General features: G+C 38.5%; 1 protein-coding gene across 1 annotated transcript in view; it reads left to right on the top strand.

The window, feature by feature from the left end:
* The first annotated feature begins 9 nt into the window (after positions 1 to 9).
* The window catches only part of lmbr1 (limb development membrane protein 1), a 38,493-nt gene continuing 17,643 nt past the window's right edge, over positions 10 to 20,859 (top strand). The window contains exons 1-9 of the mRNA XM_023287542.3: positions 10 to 225; positions 5,672 to 5,744; positions 7,098 to 7,137; positions 7,968 to 8,107; positions 9,539 to 9,642; positions 18,162 to 18,288; positions 18,676 to 18,744; positions 18,864 to 18,928; positions 19,250 to 19,322. Of these exons, the coding sequence (XP_023143310.1) occupies positions 163 to 225; positions 5,672 to 5,744; positions 7,098 to 7,137; positions 7,968 to 8,107; positions 9,539 to 9,642; positions 18,162 to 18,288; positions 18,676 to 18,744; positions 18,864 to 18,928; positions 19,250 to 19,322 (754 nt within the window). The 5' untranslated portion in view covers positions 10 to 162. The remainder of the gene's footprint in view (positions 226 to 5,671; positions 5,745 to 7,097; positions 7,138 to 7,967; positions 8,108 to 9,538; positions 9,643 to 18,161; positions 18,289 to 18,675; positions 18,745 to 18,863; positions 18,929 to 19,249; positions 19,323 to 20,859) is intronic.

The raw sequence follows: 20,859 nt of genomic DNA, 5'->3' as shown, positions 1-20,859 counted from the left end.
TCGGAGCGGGTTTGCTTCGATGTAAACTGTCTTTTAACCAGTCAGTGCAGTTATTGCAGAGGCAGGAAGGTGCTTGAGTTGTTGTTGCTGCCGCCTGTTGTACGAGCTAGAATGTAGTGAGTCTGTAGCTTTTTATGTTTTCTGTGTTTTGCAATATGAAGAATGGAAGAAGACGATGTTACTATCAGAGAGCAGAATTTTCACAGCCAAGTTCGAGAGTACATCGTAAGTAACGGAGCGGCTAATGAAGGCTAGCTGGCTAACAACGTCCTCTAACGTTAACGGTAGCTAGCGTTAGCTTCGTCTGTCAGTTTGACTCGGCAGAATTTATTAAGCATGATACGGCATTTTATAATGCATCAAATATTATGGTAATTAATACAATTCAAGCTATCGACCAAGTTTTATGTATTAAAAAAAAAACGAGTGATCGAGCTAATTAGTCTGGGCTTACGTTAATATTAGCTACCGTTAATTAACGTTACTTAGTTGATCACAGTAGTGGAACTCAGCTAACACGATGTTTATGGATACTTGAGAAGACTTGTAAACATACCTGAGGAGGACATGAACAAAATGTCCCAGTGCTCACTAATTCAGGGTGGTGACATCCATATTTTGTAATATATTAATTACAGTGTAATATTGATGCTGCTCAGTGAATATTGGGTCATGCTATGCCACAATTTGGATATTGTTTAGGTGATTTTTAAAGTAAAAATCGAAAGAAATATCTTATTGCAGCCTCTTCAGTTTAAATAACTACACTTAATATTTGTGATTCTGGACCGTTTAGCATATTGATGCTGCTCAATGAATATTGTGTCATGCTATGACACACTTTAGCTGTTGTATTTTTTTTACTTAAAAATGTAAAGAAATGATTGGTTTCAGCTTCTCAAATTCCAGTGTTTTTTGTTCTTTAACTGCTCTTAGTATATGTGGTTTTGGACTGTTTTAGTTAATTCCTGACATCATAGATCCAACGATGAGTCAGATATTTGAGCAATTAATCAGTGGATAAGTCAGCAGATGATCTATAAAAACATCTGTGATATCTTATGTTTCTCAAATTAGAGTGTATTATTAATGCTGCTCAGTGAATATTGTGTCATGTTGTGACACAATTAAGCTATTGTTGTGATTTTTTGAAAATGGAAAAAATTTACAGGTTTTAGCTTCAAATACAAATGTGTTCTATTTTTCTGAACTGGTCTTAGTATTTGTGGTTTGGAACTGTTGTACATTTGTTAAGGGCATTTTTATTTATGATGAATCAGTTAAGAAAATAAACAGCAGACAAGTGAACAGAGGATCTGTTAAAAAAAAAAATCTATCATATCTTTTGTTTTTCAAATTGGAGTGTAATATTGATGCTGCTTAATGAATATTGTGTCAGGCCGTGACACAATTTGAGTATTGTTGAAATGATCTTTTTCTTAGCCTTTGCGGCTTTGGACTGTTTGCCATTTGTGAGAGACATTTTTAGTTAATTGCTTACAGTATAGACTAAATGACACATCAATTAATTGTGAAAACAATCAGCAGAAAATTGACTTGTTAGGCTGCTCTGCTTGTAGTGAAGTAGCAAAGGCATTATATGTACTATCTATAATATGCAAATGCCTTGTATGATCAGTAACATATCCTACTGATGATCGTGGGCTGATGCTGAAGAGTCAATTTTCAGACATAATCCAGATCCCCAGCTGGATTTTTTATCAGTCCATCACATCAAATAATCATGTAAAGTCTACACTGTACATACATCGGTGCATTACTGAGCTTGAGCTACACAGAAGTCTTGCAACACTGGACATACAGCATATCCTGAATATAATTCACTAACATAGCAAATATCATGTGAAGAATAAACAGTTAACTGAGCCTAAAAGTTTCATTATTGTACAGTAATACTGTACTGCAATGTGGGATGTAAGGGAAGCATTGAGGTTTTAATGTCTGCTGGGTATACTGTAGGCTTTTGCTGGTCTGTCTCAAATTTTAACATACCATGCAGTACACATTTTCTGGAAAAATTCTGTAATATCCTATATTTTTCAAATTATGGTGTCATATTGATGCTGCTCAGTTAAAATTGTGTGATGGTAATTTGGTTGGTTGAAAATTGGTTCAGACCTAATTTCAGAATACACTGGCCACATAATGCTACACAAAGTTATATTTATTGTGCGATTTTATGCATTTTCAGTCCATTATATGCTTGATACATATACAATGATCTAAGGGCTACACTTTTTAGAAAAATGTCCCTCATTTATTATTGGATAATTCTTAAACCTTTTTAATTTGATGTACACAGAGGGCCTTTCTGTGACATGCTATTCATAAAAGAGTTGCACTGATCAATCAGTTATTCAATTAGATGTCAATTAGTAAATGAATCAGCAGCTAATGTGCAAAGTGATTCATTGGTTTAAGTCATTTTTATCGGGGTCTTGGGTTTTGGACAAAACAAGACATTTGAGGATGTCATCTTGGATTTATGGAGACACTGATTGACATTTTTAACTATTTTCTGACATTTTACAGGTTAAACAATCAATTGGGGAAATAATCAACAGATTAGTGGACAATTGAAACAGCCATTAGTTACAGCCCTATAAATTCATTTGGAATTGTGAAATGTTATGTGTAAGGAGTTTTATTGTTGTTTGGCAAATGTTTTCCCACTGGAACTGTACTTTGGTGTCTTGAAAGTTGCCTTGGGCTGGTGTTTAAGTTCACAACACAATAAATTACATTACTAATTAACAGTTGTTCGTGCCTTGAAAACAGCTGTGGCTGGTGATCTTTCTTTGACATAAATCACATTGTTTGCAGTGTCTGCATGTCTGTATAGCCTCAGGGGAGAAAAAAAACTAAGTAAGTTAAGTGAAACAGTTTAAAGGAAGAGTGAGCCTACTTAATCATTCCTGACAGGCACTTTTGAAGTATAGAAACTATCAAATGTCTCACCAGCAGGCGAGATCAACATCTCAGCTTTAGCTTGAACATTTTGTCCTGAGTATCGCTCTGTTGGCTGTCAGTATCCCATATCAAAATTCTTTACTTAAGATCCCTTTGCATGATGCTGTAACATCACTGTATCATTTACCCTTAATGTCTATGGTGAGTCAGGTTATGGCTGAACTTCTACGTGCTAGGGGGCTGATATTTGTTACAGAGTGTACTTATATTGCAGTCAAGGTTACTCTGGGTTAAGTGTTATTATTGACGATGCAGTGACAAGATGGTGTGTTCTTATTAGACCATAAGTGTGGGAAAACATTTCTTCCAAAGTGGACCTAACTCTATTATAATTGTTGAGAAATTCCAGGGTCGTGTTTAGAAAGAATGCAGAAAATCTAGTTACTGTGAGAAATCAGCTTAATGCAGCATAACGTGTCACTAATTCACAGGTGGTCAGTCATCACATTTGCCTTTACCACTTTAGAACAAGGCTCTAACATTATTATCAGACTTTCACATGCTTTCATCAACAAATATGCACCGTCTAGAGCAAATTGTTTAGTCTTTTCCAAACTATTTTTTGGGGAAATATTATCATTATTGCTATTAGAAGACAACACTTAGTACAACATTACAGACCTTCCCATTTGAAACAATATATGGTCCATGACCAGGTATTTGCTTTATTAGATAAAAAATTTGCTCCATTAAAAGCCTACTCTTAATGCCTTAGCCTGCAATGGGAACTAATATTTCAGGTTTTTACTTTTTGAAATCAGAATTTTCCTGCTGAGTGTGTTTTAGTCACTGCAAAACATTAAAACAAAACGATTACCTATCTGCAGGAAAACTCAGAAAGCTTTTGGACTATTCCTGCACATAGATTTGAAGAGAGCCCTCTTTGAAAAAATTTAATTACCGTCCCTCAGCTCCAGCTTGAGTTCATATAAAGGTGTGAAATACTGTTGCTAAGTTGGTTGGAGATGCTTACAAACTGCATGTGACAAGTCTGACTCGCTATTACCCGCTGGTTTCCTTTGCTTGGTGTTTGAGGGAATACAGTTTGATATCAAGGCTGGTTGCAGTGGTATTGGCTGGTTTGCTTGAAACTTGCAGTTATCTCCCCCCACACTGTTATATCTTTGTGTCTGTGTCAGTTTATCAGCTGTGTGCACCTGATTCTGTGTTATTCTGGGGTTTCTCCTTTGTGGACATCGCTTGGCTTGAGCCAGTGTCACCACAGGGTTTATAGCTTCAGATATATCCACTGTCTTTAATTTGGAAGGGGACGGCATAAGATATGAAAAACAGTTTTGCTGCAGCTGTCATATAACACTGTATTACTCCCAGATTTACAGAGGAGGTTTGGCATTTCTTTTTATGTCAATTTGTCTGTCTGAAATGTGTCCTGTCTGCCTGATGTCTGGCTGAGTCATTTCAAAATCCTAGCTCGATCCCGTTGAGTTGTGCAGTGTTGACAGACAGCAAAGTGCTGAAGTGGGAGCTTCTAACATTAGTTACATCCTCGTCACTGCCACAGTAGAAGGAGGGAATGTGGAATGTGATCTTTCTGTAAACTATCCAGCTTGTCTTGAGGCTGTGGTTACCTAATTTCTGGACTGCTTTGCGTGTGGTGTTGGCCTAATTAATGTCATCAGACAGAGGAAAGCAGTGATGCATTGCACAGTTTTCTTCATTATAATCACAGAAATGGCTCATATTGAACTGCTAAGTATGCACTGATTTGTGTAATATTGGGGTAGAAATAATTTGATTTTCTATATTCTGAACAAAATTTACAACTGACACAAACCTTACACACAGATGGGGCTGCAATCATTTGTGAGTACATGTTGTTCAGAGTGTATCAGCCATTACATTACTATTACTATTCCATATTGACATATACAAGTAGGAAAGCCTGTATTAACCCCTGTATTCTGGGCTGTCCTCCCGAACTAGAACACTCAATCATTTATCAATTAATCAATAGCTCAAACTGTTGACTTGTATAAGTGTTTTTTTAAGTAAATATGTTTAGGAATTACTGGTTTCAGGTTCTCAAATATAGCTGTTGTCTGTTTTTCTTAACTATGTTTAGTATTTTTAGTTTTGGATTGTTGGAAATTTTAAGACAAAATTGGGCATTTTAAGATAATTGCTCTATGGATCAAAATATCAGTCATCTAATTGAAAAAATGATTAACAGAAAATTGAAAATGAAATTAATCTTTGAATGTGGCTTAAAAAAACCTGTACTGCATCTAGAGGAGGCTGTTTGTAGTGAAGTAGAAAACCTATTACATTTACTTTTAAAAAATACAAATGTCCTGCATGACCACTTGCATATCCTGCTATTACTCATAGGTTAATACTGAGTCAATATTCAGACATAATCAAGGTCTTCACTGTGTGTCCAGTCAGTTCTTCGCATCAAATAATGATGTAAGGTCTGCTGTGTACACACAGTAATGTTTTACTGAGTTTGAACTACACAGAAGTGTTGCAGCTTTGGACAATATACAGTATATTTTGAACGCATTCACATACATGGCAAATATCTTGTGAGGAATAAACATTTTGAAGAGTATAAAAATGTCTTTTTTGCACAACAATCTCAAAGGCTGATGTGGGATATAAGGGAAGAACTGATTTATCTCCGGTTATAATAAATACTGTATGATTTATGTTGTTCCAGATTTGCTTCCTCCTGTTTGCCGTCCTCTACATCGTCTCCTACTGCATCATAACCAGATACAAGAGGAAGAGTGGTGAGTGCTCTGTAAATATGATCTCTCCCTCTGTGGGAACAGAAATAAGACCGTGCCTCGGTGAAACCGTGACTTGTCCTGAAGAATCTGCAACACTTACACAGCAGAAACATGTCTGTGGTAGAACCATTTCACAGCTAGCAGCATGTAGGTTTGGTTATCTGTCTGTTTTTGCTGTGTTTGTTCAGAGATGGAGTCTTCATTGTATGCAGACTGAAAGGAAGTCATAGCTAAGAAGCCTTTCAGTGTATGCTTGAGAAGCCACACCCATGCCCGTAATCTGCTCCAGCCAGCTCTGTATCATTGTGAACTTTATCCACCCAAAATTGCTTTTAGGGCTGTGGCAACATGAATACAATTGGTCACAGTAAAACTATCAGGCTAATAATGACATAGCCTGTCTTGTGGAATGGTAACTGAACCATGGTGCGTCAAGTGAAGTCTGAATTTTAATGAGATCTTAAATGGTTATGTTCTTCTGTAACATCGCTGACACAACATCTTGGCTAGAACAGGCGAAATTGATGCAAATTAAAACTCTAACCTGAGTTAAAAATGGAAAAAAGACAGGAAAACAAGGAGACCTGAGCAGACATTATGAACTGTACCCCATTTTCCCAGGACAAATATAGTCTGTCCAGGTCACCAAGGCTTCCCTTGTCTCATTTTCAAAGTAGACCACTTTGCACCAGAGATCCCCTCTTGAGATTTGGACAGTAGAAAACTAGGCTGTTTCTCCTCACACCCAGTCGTTGGTAGGCAAATCTTCTCGCTTACAGTGCAAAGTAATTGTGAAATATAACATGGCATTACATGCACTATTCAGTGTATTTTATTCAAAGGTAATATTTACTGCGTTATATTTAGATTCTTTTAGAAAATCTCTAATTAAAGGCTTTCTCTGCTACTAACAAATGTGTATGTTTTTGTTTTGATAATGGAATTAGAGATTAGAAACGTGCAGATATATTGGTTATAAAAAGCATCATTAGTCCAGGACTAAAATTAATTGTATGTTTAATACTTGGCCTGTTGTTTAACTGTAATAAACAGTGCAATAAAGGTCTCATCTGTAATTTGCATGTGGGAAACTTAAGGTTACCACATCTGAAATTTGAATCGAATTTACCCCTTATGTTTTTTCACTTACAGTTAATAATGAGTATTAAATGATATGGGTAGAGAATGTCTGATATTTTAGGGACTCACTGTGCTTTGAATTTAAATAAAATCCAATGCGGTGTTTTATCAGTCCTCAGTGCGATTTGACGTATAAAACTGTGGCCTTTTCATGACTCATTTGCTGACTCAGCGTCCCACCTTGTGTCTGAAGTGGTTTGGTTTCCTTTTTAGATGACCATGAGGATGAAGATGCTGTTGTCAACAGGATATCGTGAGTAATGCGGATTTCAGTACATCCCTCTTTATAGAACAATATCCTTTTTGAAATTTGAGCAAGCACTTTTTGGGAGAAAGGTGCTAGGGATTTCTTAAGGATTGCTCAATAGAAACCTACTAACTAAGCTTGTGTGTATTAAAATCAACAATAGAAGCAAATATAATGAATGTTTGTCAGCTGTTTGACTAATGAGAAAGTGATCACTTCATCTAGAATCCAAGGCTAAATGTTGTAGCCCCGTTCATCCCACCTACATAGTTCCAGCTGGGACAAATGGTGCACAATGTACAATAATAGAAAGCACTTCAGACTAACAAGCTTCTTTAGTGATATGGTGAAGTGGTGACTTTGTGCCGGCCCACTGAGCAGATGGTCAGTCCCTCGGGCCCAGTCTGGATAGCTACTGTCTCTGAATCTCTACAAATTGCAGTCTGCAGAAACACTGCCAGTCTGTGTCTTTTGTTCTCAGACTGGGGCAGAAATGAATAAAGCAAGGACTAGAAGCATAATTAAAAATATTGATTGGCAATGAGCCCGCTGACAGTTCACTGCTCCTGAAGTTGTCGCTGTCATTAAATAAGTTAATTTCTCACTTGCTGTTTCCTATTAATTCTTTTCACACTGTAAAGTAAATCCCTCTTTGGAAATATAAAATGCAGTTCAGATTCATTCCTTTTAATAAGTAAGTAATTGCTTGAAGCATATAATCTCATTTGAAAGGAAACATGTTTTGCCTTTCTGGGATTGTGCAGGTATTAGTTTCTACTTGTCCTAACACTTGTCTGTGTATATGTTCTTGTCTGTCTGTTTGATTCCATTTGCAGATTGTACTTGTGCACCTTCACCCTGGCAGTGTCGGGTGGTGCCGTCTTCCTACTGCCTTTCTCAATCATTAGTAATGAGATCCTTCTCTCCTTCCCCAAAAACTATTACATTCAGTGGCTCAATGGCTCCCTCATTCACGGTCAGTAATTCACACAGTTCATGGTCTGTTTAGTTCAAAAACTAATTTTCTCTCAATTTCTCACCTTTTGTTCTTTGATTAAAAAATACTTATGCACTTAAGAAATTAGACATCCTATAGCATATTTACAGTAACACTAGCATTACAGTTTATTTGCTATATTAATGCCAGAATCAGTAGATGTGTCTATTAATAATCTATGCAAATTACAGAGGAGTATCCACATAATAGCTAATATGAATGTATTTTTATTGTATTTTTCTTGAAGTCCTGCGAGTCAGACTTGGGCCAGAGATTCATTTGAATTAGATGCCCAAATTGCATTATATAGTGCAGTGGTTCAGAACGGATTAAAACAACTTAGAATATATAACTGCTTCATTTAATTATTTCTCAAATATTAATAAAATTGACCTCAATCCATCTATGAATAATATTGTTCATCATACTGTATGTATGTAGTATTAGTGTGGGTTGACATAAAGATACATACCTGATAAGTTAAATTGTTTAATAAATATGATAACACTATAGCAATGTCTGTTTTGTTTAATCCAGTGAATGTTGAACTTGACAAATGAAACTGTATCATGATGATGCAGAAATCGTAACTGCACAACTATCTATGCTCTTCTTCCACACTGGCAAATTTTTTGTAGAAGAGAATGAAAATTAATTTTCTAGCAGCACATAAACATTAAATCTGCATCTGATCCAAGTTTAAGAAGTAAAACAAGACATGCTGACTTTGAGTGTTTTTATTTTATAGCATTTTTAGGAACATAAAAACAAAGATGGAACATATTGTGACTGATTTTACATTCACTCAGGATGGTAAATTAAGGTTTTGTAATTTTGAGTTTTGTAGAATGAATGCAGCTGACATTAACCCAAATGTTGCATATGATAAATATTAAGAAGTTTTACTCCTTTCTTCAAATACTGTCATAAAGCACTCTGTATGTGTTGAAATATTATTTGGCTGTAAATTTGATTTAGTCTTTCATAACGGATAGATCACTGACCGCAGCTGCTTATTAGATGAAAGGAGTCAGTTTGTTTCTCTGATAACATTTTCAAACCACATTAGATTCAGAAGTGAGTTTGTTTTATTTGCAGAAGATCATCTGTATTCTTTGTGTCACTGTCGTTCATGCAGACACTGCACAGTCAGTGTTCAATACCAGCTCTGGTAATAAGGCTGCTGTTTGTTCCAACATACACCAGATGGCAGTAGAGTCCATGTCTTAGAAAATAGGCTAACTTGACAGATAACCCTGTGTTAGTACCTCACCTCCCAACCACTTTATTTCTAATCTGGGAACACCTGATTGTTGACCAAGAAGCTAAAGAAATGGTCAGTTTATAAAGACAGCTACTGATTTATACTGTATTGTTTATATGCCTATGTACTCGTGTTTGTTTTTTCAGGTCTGTGGAACCTGGTGTCACTGTTCTCCAACCTTTGCCTCTTTGTCCTGATGCCCTTTGCCTATTTCTTTTTGGAGTCTGAGGGATTTGCAGGATCGAAAAAGGTACAAATCATCAAGACTGTCTAACTGTCCAAGTGTTTGTTTGGAATATTTATATGTATGATTGTTTTTTATTTCTTTGTTGAGGTAGGATTATCAATGAATGTAACAAAATTCTGCTCAAATTTATTATGACAACTTCAAAGTGTGAAACAAACTTAAAAGTCTCCAGAAAGCTTATTAAAATCTAGAAAGTCACTATCATATAGTTGCTATGTGCTAGTCTGAGGTTGCAACGCAAATTGTAATGTCAAGAAATTATGCGTTTAAAAATATATAACCTTAAAAAACCGTTTCCTGTCGTTGGTGTTCACATATTTGAATGTTTTGATAAGCATGCAAGAGGTTTCCTCTTAATAGCTAAAGCAGCAGCAGGTGCCTAGTCCTTGCCCTCTGCCTGACTCACGCCACTGACCGTAACTGCCACCGCAGAAAGCTCATTAACCATGAAAGTCTGAATCTGGTCTTCGCCCAGTGCCACATCCTGACAAACCCTTTCAATAAGGCCATAGGCTGCAAACGCTTCAACACTGCTGCATCGGCCCCACTGATTTAAAGCCTGATTCCTTGTCACCCCCTCCCCAGCCCCCTAAAATAAAACTTCAAAAGGACAGGCTAATAATCGAGTTGTAAGGCTCAGCGAACTTCCTCGTTTAATTGATTACCCCCCAAAAAAGAGGCTGGGGGCTCGTGTTCCAAAAGTCCATAAAGTCGCAGCAACATGACAGCACAATAGAGCCTTGCAAAATGGAGGGGGAAAGATTTACTTTTAATACACCTCTATCCTGTGTCACAGTTTGAAACCTCTCTGGTTTATGTCCCTCCTGGCAAAAGCACATAAAAATTAGTCTGTACTGTAGTGTATAGCCAGTTCTTTTCTTCCTCAGCCCACTAATTTGTTTCGGTTGGACTTCTTCAGCAGAGGGCAGGCCCTGATGTGTAGGAAGCAGGATGAGGGCCTCTTTCACATTTCTCCTTTTTGTTCTTTTTCATTTCAGCAAGACTGTTTCTTGCTATGTAGCTTCCATAAATTTGCTTAGAGGAAGCACTGTTCAGTGTTGAGCTGCACTTCCAGGTATATATTGTGTGGGTGTGTAGAGGCGACACTCCTGTTTTACCCAAAAACACTGAGCTGCCTGCGGAGTGAATTATAGGGCTGACAGCAAGAAGAATGTAAAGCACAGATCCGAGTTTTTATAATGTGATGTTATCCCTTTATCCAATAACAGCATCAGACCACAATGCCATAAGGTTTTATGTGGCATTTTAACCTCCTGGGCTAATGTTATGGCACTGCGAGGTCCCTTTGACTGCGGAAATGAAGTGAATGATGAATTTCACTACTAACGTTGTAAGTCAGCCTTTTCATGTGGCTGTGTTTATTTTTGACGATGTACTAAAAGACGCCAACAGAATAAAGATGGAAATGTGGATGTTTTTTTTAAATGTTTTTTTTTAATGTTCAACTCTTTAGAGGCTCTGTCACCTGAGTGATTAATAGTTTAACAAATTGTCCAAATTGTGGATGAATCAGAGTGACTTAGGGTCTTGATGTCAGATGTTATGATGTAGCTTTATTTGCTGCTGTAAAATGTCTCCCATTTTACTGCTGTGTTCTCAAATCTTTGCTGAAGAGCCGCATCACCGAGGCCGCTAAAGGTCATTGTGTAGTTGGTTTTTAGGTTCCGATCATATTTAGAGACCCTATACTGTGGTGTGTTTATGCCGTTGGGTCATGCATATAAATCTATATTCTAAATTAATTAATTTTTTCCCACAATCTAAAGATATTCAATTTACTGTCACTGAGGAGTTAGGAAACTAGATAATACGTAAATCTAAGCAGCTGGAATCAGAGGATTTTGGCTTTTCTTTTCTGAAAAAATTACTCAAACTGATTAACCGATTATCAGCATTGTTTCAGGAAATTAGTTCAGCAGTCTACAACTGATCAATATATCACTGTAGTTCTCTTCTAAACTGTACTTTATATTGTTTGAGTTTTTAGGACATTGGGATACATAAAATGTCTACTTTGAGTCTTTATAAAGCCCAATATACACTCTCTGATGAGAAATCTACTGCTATTCAATACAACAGCTCTGCCATACATTGTATTTATACAAATCTTTTACGTTTTCAGTTTTTGTTGATGCTGTCAAAAACGTGATGGTTTTACTTTATGCTTATTGCTGAGGTTGTAGTGGGCGGTGGTAGTGTACATACAAAGGTGTGCCCAATATTTTGCCCTCCCCATGCATGTTAATAGGGTGGATCAAATAACAGGAATACTTTTAAATATGACCTTAAAATAAACATAAAGCACAATCTTTATCTTTTTGATGTCAACGAAAACTGAACATGTAGATGTTTTGTAAAAGTAGAATTTATGGCTCAACTATTGTACTGGATTGCATTTGATTTTACAGGTGTACCTAATAAAGTAAGTCTAGTGTTAATGACACTGTCTGTGTTATAGTTGTCTCCACACCACCAGTAGATGGCATTGTAATGATGAGAGCCATCCATGTCATCCTCACTAAGATGATCAGCATGTTCTAGCAGAGACTGTGAAGACATCAGCACCAGCCTTTGTTCAGGCTTCTATTTATATCAAGAGACTATAACTGTCTTAATAATCATATGTGATGAGTATGATAACTTGCAGCTATATTTACACAGAAACAGTTAGATCAAGGTTAAAAAAAAAAAGTTTTGACAGTGACAACTTCCTGGCCTATTTCTAGTGTAGTGTATTGTAGGCATCCTTTAGATGTTTGTTTTCTTAAATCTGTGAAATGTGTATTCAGTGCCACAGCCTGAGTTAGTAACAGTTATAGTGTGTTTAGCATTTTTAAAGTATGCAAAATCTTCAGTAAGTTTTAGAACTGTGTGTTTTCTAATGGGGTTTTGTGTGAAGAAGTATATAAATTGAGTATGCTTTGCAGTGAATAGTCTTTCGGCCTTACCCACAGTATAGAAATGTGTTTGATCCTGAAACGAGTTGGAACGAGTCTGACCCCCTGACTGACCCAGCGAAGGGCCAACAGGTTTCATCTGGTAGTTAAAGAAACTCCTCATCAATCTCATCCTAACTCTAACCCGCCGATGATGAGAAGTGTGTTTATTGTGGAGGAGGAGGAGGGGAGAGAAAACGTCTCGCCAAGCAAACCCGTGTGGTGTTACTAAGATACTCCTCTTTGTTGGAGCTCCACAATAGGGGCCTGGATATTTATTTCAAATCTCCTGCACATGCAGACATTTTTCCCAGGCCTTCTTTCGGGCAGGGCCAGCCGGAGAATATAAAGTGGTGTTTACATACCTTCCTTTAAGGTCACAATGTCTCCCTAAAGCTGCCTGTTACAATGTTCATTGCCATGGTGACATATTAGTTTGAGCTGGGAATTTTAAAAAGAACAAGCAAGATTTTCCCCTCCTCTCATGACTCAGTTTTTTCTTAACTAAGTTACAAAGTTGTGAAGCCTGACTGATTCTGTGCTCGGTTTTTAGCCATTTTTGCATATTATAAAGCAATTCATGTAGACTCGGCTACACCATTTCAATCACATGACTTTAAGTGGAGTATAATGTTATGTTGATACGCTGGTAAGTGTTCTTATTTCCTATCTTTTGCTCGAGAAAACCCAGGATGCAGTCACTTATTTGAAGTTATATCAGTGCGGCAACTTTCTTTAAATCAAAACAAAACATGAGACATTAACGTGAGAAAATGCTGGCGGTATTTCCCTCAGTCACGTTATTCTGTTTTCTGACTCATCAGTAATGTCACAGAATGGTCACTTTCAAAGCGTTGTCTCACTCCACTGAAGTTTAAATGATACGACTTGATGCCAACCCATGCTCCTGTGTCGCTGGTGCTTTATTAAGAAGTCTTAAGAGTCTTTAGAAGTTCATTGTGCAGCTTTACAGGGGAGTGTCCCTCTCCTCTGCTTTCTGTCTTTGACACGGTCACTGTGGCCGACTGGTTGAAGGATACGCTAATAAGGTCCCTGAGCATCTGGCATGTTTTTAGCAGAGAGGGCAGTCGTTTTGCTCGGGAGTGAAAAGGACCCTGCCCCCTTCCTCACTTATTACACTCTTGGCCCTTGTTGCACACGTCCCTGACAGTGAGCAGAAGGATGGTCCGTGAGATGATCTCTGCCACCACCTGCTGACCTGCTAAGGATTGATGGCAGCAACTAGGAAGCTCCTGCACCTCCTAACTCTTATCCCGTGTCTGATTTTGGTCTCTTTTCTTCAATATAGCCCTGTGCCTTGGCAAATATCATCCCTCAAGCTCTCACATTTCCCCACTGATACATTCAGCTTCCAGAGATGAACTCTTTGCTGGATTCATCAGTGGAAACACTACATCAAAGACAGTGGCAGATTGTGCTTTAGTTTGTCTGCAGCACAAGCTAGGTGAAAAGCTTGTGAACTGTTTCCAGGCCCTCTGCGGCTTTGTGTAATTGGGTGGATTTGGAGGTTGATTTACTCGTCTGATCGCATGTGTGTGTGTGTGCGTGTCTGTCCTCGTGCGTGTGTTTGTGTGTACATGAATTCATGCATGTTTGTTTGCTGCTGCATATGAAGCGGTTGCTTTTCTCTCTGGCCACTACAAGCATTTCTTGGAAATCTCTCCACTCCTGTATGAACAAAGCTGCAGTTAACCAGCCCCTCACTCGATGTCGGTGTGAGGATCAGGGGATGCTGAATATTTCAGAGCTGCTATATTTAGAGGTAGTTACACATTTAGAATGGCAAGAATAGAAACTTTCAGCGGGCACTCTTGATGCCAAGGCACAGGTCTTTTTCTTTTTTCCTCTCTTCCTTCACCAGTTGACAGTTTTATCTTTGATCATTGATGATGACTTAGTTAGATTTTCCTATTTTTAAACCATTTTTTTCTTTTACCTCTTTGTTACAAGGAACAAAGTGCACATTTTTTTGCCTCCTTTGCAGGAATAAGTGAGCATAGACAGAACTTTGAGTCTGCAATGTCATGCATGTAAATGGATCAATGAAACCAATCAGGCCCCTTAGTTCAGTTTCCTCTTTCTGTTCAGTCAGATCATGTCTGACCCAGTGGATTGTTCTTCCAGCGAGGCAAGAGCCAGGGATGATAGTAAGGGAGGTGACAAGCATTGCCTTTGCCCTAAATGATCTGAATGGGTAATGATTTGAGTCTTATAAATGATTGAGAGACCTATCTAAAGGGAATACACCTTCAGCATGGCATGGGCAGCTTGTTAAGGTGGACTGGTGCGCTTGAACGGACGCCTGTCCTGCCTGCGGGTTCTGCTTGTTCTGATGCATCCTTAAGAGAGCACGTGTGGGACGTGGCTGAAGTCCCTGAAAGCATTCCTCTCTCACCTCTCCTACCTCTGGGGAATGAGATGCGCTCAGACGTTGACTCCTCTCCTCCACCAGTCTCTCTCTGTTGTTCCCTCTCTTTTATTTCTCTCTCCCCAATCTCATCCCTTCTGTTTCTTTTTTTATTCAGCGGTGTTTAGCGTTTTCCCCACTGCCTAGTTGAACTGGGCTATGAAATGCTTGATTGCAGCATCCATCTGATGTACTCAAATATGTGAGTGTACAAAAGAGCGCGAGACAGTAAGCAAAATTCATATCTTTGTCAGATTAGTGGATATATAGTGGTGTGTTGATCTGCATTGAGTAGTGAGTTTATTGCTGGTTTATGGCATAACAGCAAAAATGCATGCATGGTTCCCTTATCATATGACACCACTGTGATGTCACTGGTAATGCTGTGTACAAAACTATAATCTGGCACTAAGATTTTTTAGGTTAATTTCATGCTGACTAAAGGTTCTACCTGGTCTATCATTACCTGTCAAATGACTGCAGTGTCCACCATGGCCACACTGGGGCACTCCAGACCCTGCCCACTTCCCTCTCTGATGTGCTAGAAAATTCTACATTTGCACACTGAGGCTTTTCCAGAATAATACTGTAAGAGGAGGCAAGACGCTTGTGGTTGCTCAGTAATAGAAAAAGGATGCTACAGGGGATTTTTGCCACTGACAATGAATGAAATCTTAGATTAAACCAAACTCATATAATACTATTGTAAGCATAGATTGAGTAGATCATAAACATATACAGACAGTAAATTGATCAAATATATCTGTGACTCATACAAAAAGCTTGAGAGTGAGTTATTAGTGATTAGTACAATAGCACTGAAGCTGTTTAATAGTGAACTTGAAATGCAGATGCTGAAGGACAGGTGGTTTGGAACAGTGTTGAGGAACTAAGAACTAAAGCTTGTTTGATTCAATCTCCAGAATTATAACCATTTCCACTCTATAAAGGGGCTTCATGATTAACAGGGGAAACTTTCAAAGAGAACCCCCCCTTCACGTACCTGTTGGCAAATACTGAACAGCAACCACACAGCCATTATGTTAGCTGGTAACAAATTGCTCATATGTACCCAATTTAAACAGCGCTCAAAAAAGCAGAGAGCGCTTGTTATCCCATGCCTGGTAGCCTACCTGACATGTGCATGAGAGTGTCGATCCATCTTACAGCGCTCGGCAGTTCGGCTCTCCAGCGGGGGAGGAAGGTTATGGAAACTGTGTGAACAGGTAGAGGAGGACTTTATTAACCACTCAGCAGTTTGTGACCCGGAAAACCCAAATTACCCCAAAACCCTCTCGTCTGCGCGGCCTGGGACATGACCGTGGCGCTAAGGGAGCTCCTAATCGGCTCCAGATGGGAGGTCTGCTCTTGATCGCAGACAGTAGCTGACCTAGCCAGGCTTCATGCTCCTTACAGCAACCCCCCCACCGCTCCTCTTTTTAATTTCACCTCTGCCACAACCAGTCCCCGTTGGACACATTTTATAGACCACAATATGTGTGTATAAAAGAGCTGTTTTACACAGGAATCCATTGGAGCGTTTATGTAATGTTTGTGTGTCTTGTGAATGGAAATGGTGCTGTTTGGCATGAGTGAGGCTCGATGAGGGAAGCAGGCGATTTCTTGTGAAAGAAATCTTGTTTGGAGTTTAGAAATTAGATATAAAATGTCAGAAATTACACCTTTTAGCTCCTTTTTTAATGTACCATCAAGACCAGACCAGTTATTTGGACAGTTACACTTTTTTCTTTGTTGTTTTTCAAAGTTCTGTTCTTGCATTCAATTTTAAATAAAACAATGAATACGACATTAAAGAGCCAAATTGTATTATTTTGAGTAGGTTTACGTCTGTATATAAATCTGTGGGAGATACAGTACTTTTAATAAAAAGTGCCCAAAATTTAGGAGTTCAAAGTAAGTGGACACATGCACTTCAAATCAAACAAACCAGTATTATTATGTAAAAATCTTTTTCAGTCAGTGACTGCTTCAGGCCCTGGACCCACAGACATCATCGTTTTATTTATATATATATATATACACACACACACACACACACACACACACACACACACACACACACACACACACATGTATCATCCCAAGTGATACTCTCCCTTCACTGCTGCCAGCTCTCATTGCTGGAGGAAGCAAGTTCAATGTAGTGATTGTCTCTACCAGTTAATGGCATTCCACTTCATCTTTACTTTTCAAAGCTCTTTAGTTGATTTCCCTTCATAGTTTGAGTCACTATCCAGCTGAAATGCCATCAAATGAGTTTTGATACATTTGTCTTAATCTGAGTACACAGAATGTTCTTGCACACCTCTGCATTCATTGAGATGCTTCCATTGGCAGATAAATCATCTTTAAATGCCAGTGTGCCAGTTCTATTGGCACCCGTAAGAGCCCAAGCCAAAACAGAACCACGATCATGTTTGACAGATGAGGTGGTGTGCTTTGGGGATTCTGGTCATCAACTGTTACTTTTTTCTTCAAACTTTCACTTTACATAATTTAGTAGCAACTTATTTTGATGTGTCTTTAATAGATGTTTATCTTCTTCACTTGCCTAATCACTAGCGATCCCAAAGGTTGGGATTGGGGTCAATCAAGGCATCTTAATTGAGAACAAACCTAAGCTTCATCCTTTGGTTATATCCACTGTCACACGGGTTTGTAAAGCGAGAGCATAAATATTTAAAATTGTAAATCCCTTAGAAGTCTGCAATGCAGGTGTGAGAGCTTTACAACAAGATTATAAACCACCAATCTAGCATGAAGGAACAGCGTGGATACAGAAATCCAATTTTTGCCCTAATTCATTAGAGTTTACCAGTTATTTTGTTGTCAAGCATATATATAGAGTTGATTTTAATAACTTTACTTGAAGTTTGTGTTATCCAGGAAAATGGTTTTGGATTAGCACTTAGTATCAGCGGATACAAAATCATAATTTCTCTGATTGGATTGGGCAAAATAAATCTTGATTTACATATCCTGCACAGCTTTTATAATCCTGAAGTAAGCCTAGTCAAATTAAAGTTGCACTAACATCCTTATGTTTATTGTGATAATGATTTCAGATGTATCACTTGTATATTTGTCTTTCTGATATGTGTCTTTTTTTCTGACAGGGCATTAAGGCACGTATTTTGGAGACCTTTGTGATGCTTTTCCTGTTGGCTTTGCTCATTCTGGGAATTGTGTGGGTGGCATCAGCCCTCATTGACAATGATGCAGCCAGTATGGAGTCACTTTATGGTATGTTTTGAATAGACTTTTTTATTTGTGATTGTTAATCTCTTGTGGCATTTTCAAAGTAATGGTTTTACAATGTGAGAGATACACCTGTTTGTTTATCATATATTAACTATAAAACTTAAGCTGTAAGTTGATTACCTTAGCATGGAAGCTGGAAAAGAATCGAGTGGGAAAACAGCTAGCTTGGGTCACAAATGAAGTGCTAAAATATGCTTGAGCTCACAAATTAACATATTTCAACTTATTTAATTGCTTCACACATATAAAAGTCATAAAATGTGATGTTTTAATTTAGAGATGCATATGAGAACTGTTTGTAGTATTCACTAAAATGTTAAACTTTTTCTAAGGCTATTTTAAAATAAATAAATGCATTTCTTTCTGCAGATCTTTGGGAATTCTACCTGCCATACCTCTATTCCTGTATATCTCTGATGGGAGGATTGCTTTTGCTAAGTAAGCCATTCTATTCCACACTGAACAGAATATCATAGCCGTGACGGTGTTAAACTGTTCTGTATTAGTTTGCGGTTGAAGACACTAGCTAATAACACTGTTTTCCACCTGCTATGTAGTGTGCACTCCTGTGGGATTGTCCAGGATGTTCACTGTCATGGGCCAGTTACTAGTGAAGCCAACGGTAAGTAATGATTTGGGTAAAGTGTTTAGATGGTTGGTTTGTAAAATGTTTAGCAAATGGAAAAAGTTTTTGGAATAGTTTAAATTCTGGTTTTTAAAAGTTTGTGAAAGACCACAGGCTTGAACTTTAAGAGATCAGAGTCAGTCTGGAGGCCACTTTGCTCCTCAGTTCTGAAAGATGTCTCAGTCGGCCATTTAAATGCACAACAGAGGACTACAAATACATCACCAACTCATCCTCCCATCTGCCATCGCTCCAGTCCCACTTTGGGCCTAATTATAACCTATTTCATCTCTTCCTACTCTGCTCCCTCCCCTTCAGATCCTGGAGGACCTGGATGAGCAGATTTACTGCATCCATTTGCAGGAGGAAGCCCTTCAGAGGAGATTAAACGGTATGTCTGTGGGAGACGTGTTGGCACATTATAGGGGAGGGAGGGGGTTGACTGCCCTATTGGGTGTGATGGAGCAGGCCACACTGGAATCAATTAGCATTGAAAATTCAGCAAGGCACACAGACACACGCAGACATTCACAAAATTCACACACTTGACACTGGCTTTTTCTCTGACACTGTCTTACTCTCATAATTTTCAGCTGAAGGGCAGTAGCCACCATGGCAGGGACCATATTTTATGTTTAGGAAGTTTTTCCTAAGGATCCATTTCAGACACTCCAGTGCCACTGTCACTGCTGGCGAAATGATTGCCTCATTTAATGTCAGGCCTAGAATGGTAGCCTGGTTAATAGGATGGAGATGATATCTTTCACGAGAACTTCTGGCTTGGTGCTGTGGACATTAAAGAGCGGCAACTTTTCACTGGCTTCTGAAAGCAGACCAGGAGCCTTTAGACCGGGGCACAAAGAGAAAGTTTAAAGAGTTTAAGGATAGTGACATTGTTATTTTTTTAGCCTGCATTTCCTATTCATGTCCAGCTCTCTGTGTTCCCAAATTCCTTGTTTGACGTTAAATAATCTCAAAACGCAGGAAGTATTTGGGCCAGGTTCCAAAACCTACTTTAATATTAACTCAAGCACGCAACCAAGTGTGCAGATGTAAGTAAATGAAGAGGATGAGCGTCCTTTCAAACCAGGGAGGTAAGAAAGATCACTCCCTGATAACGCATGTTTTCAAATGCTACGCCGGCCACCTCCATAGACTGTCACCAATGCGTACGGTTCTTAGGGCTCATTCCACACTGCCCTGCTTTGAACTAACTGATAGAATAATTGTAATCTGTTCCTTATCATCTCAAGGGCTGTTTGATCTTTACAAGTCACTGTGAGGCAAAAAATGCCAGTGGTCAACATCTCCATGTGTGTACTGAGGCCAAGCTGCAGTTCATTTTTCCTGTTAAAGAGGTGGGAATTAGAGGTGAGGGAGGATTTTGTTCAACGGGGGTTAAACCTCAGCTTATCAGATGTGAGTGTTTTTCTGCACATACTGCATGTACAAATACTCATCATTCACTCTCATACGTAGGTGAAACTGAAGGCTAGACTGGTGTTCCTTTGATCTGCGGAAAGCATTAAATAGAAAGCAGTTCAGGAACAGTTCACAGGACACACTGCTGAGACGAGCAATGTGGTCTCCTTGCTTCACCTGTGTCCGCTCTGCATCAAGCTTCTCTAATAGACTACCCAGTTTGTGTTTGTAGATATGGACTGTTTAGCCTCATCAGTTGATGCATTTGTTTATTTACACATTTGGCCCTTTGTTGTCGTCCCTGTACGTGCAATTGGCCATTTGTAATGACATGCTGGTAGTTTATATGTTGCAGGTCAGTACACTGTGGTGTAAACTGGCTTAGTCATGTGTGTCTGCTTTCTTTGTCAAGAGCATGGTCAACCTAATAAATGAAATATGTCCGGGTAAGCTGCCAACACTTAGCTTACAAGAAACTATTTTAAAAATGTATTTACACAACGCTT

This window comes from Amphiprion ocellaris, chromosome 22 (assembly GCF_022539595.1).
Source record: "Amphiprion ocellaris isolate individual 3 ecotype Okinawa chromosome 22, ASM2253959v1, whole genome shotgun sequence".
NCBI classification, from domain to species: Eukaryota; Metazoa; Chordata; class Actinopteri; family Pomacentridae; genus Amphiprion; species Amphiprion ocellaris.
The sequence above is the reverse complement of the archived record's forward strand: the minus strand, read 5'-3'. Positions and strand labels throughout refer to the sequence as shown.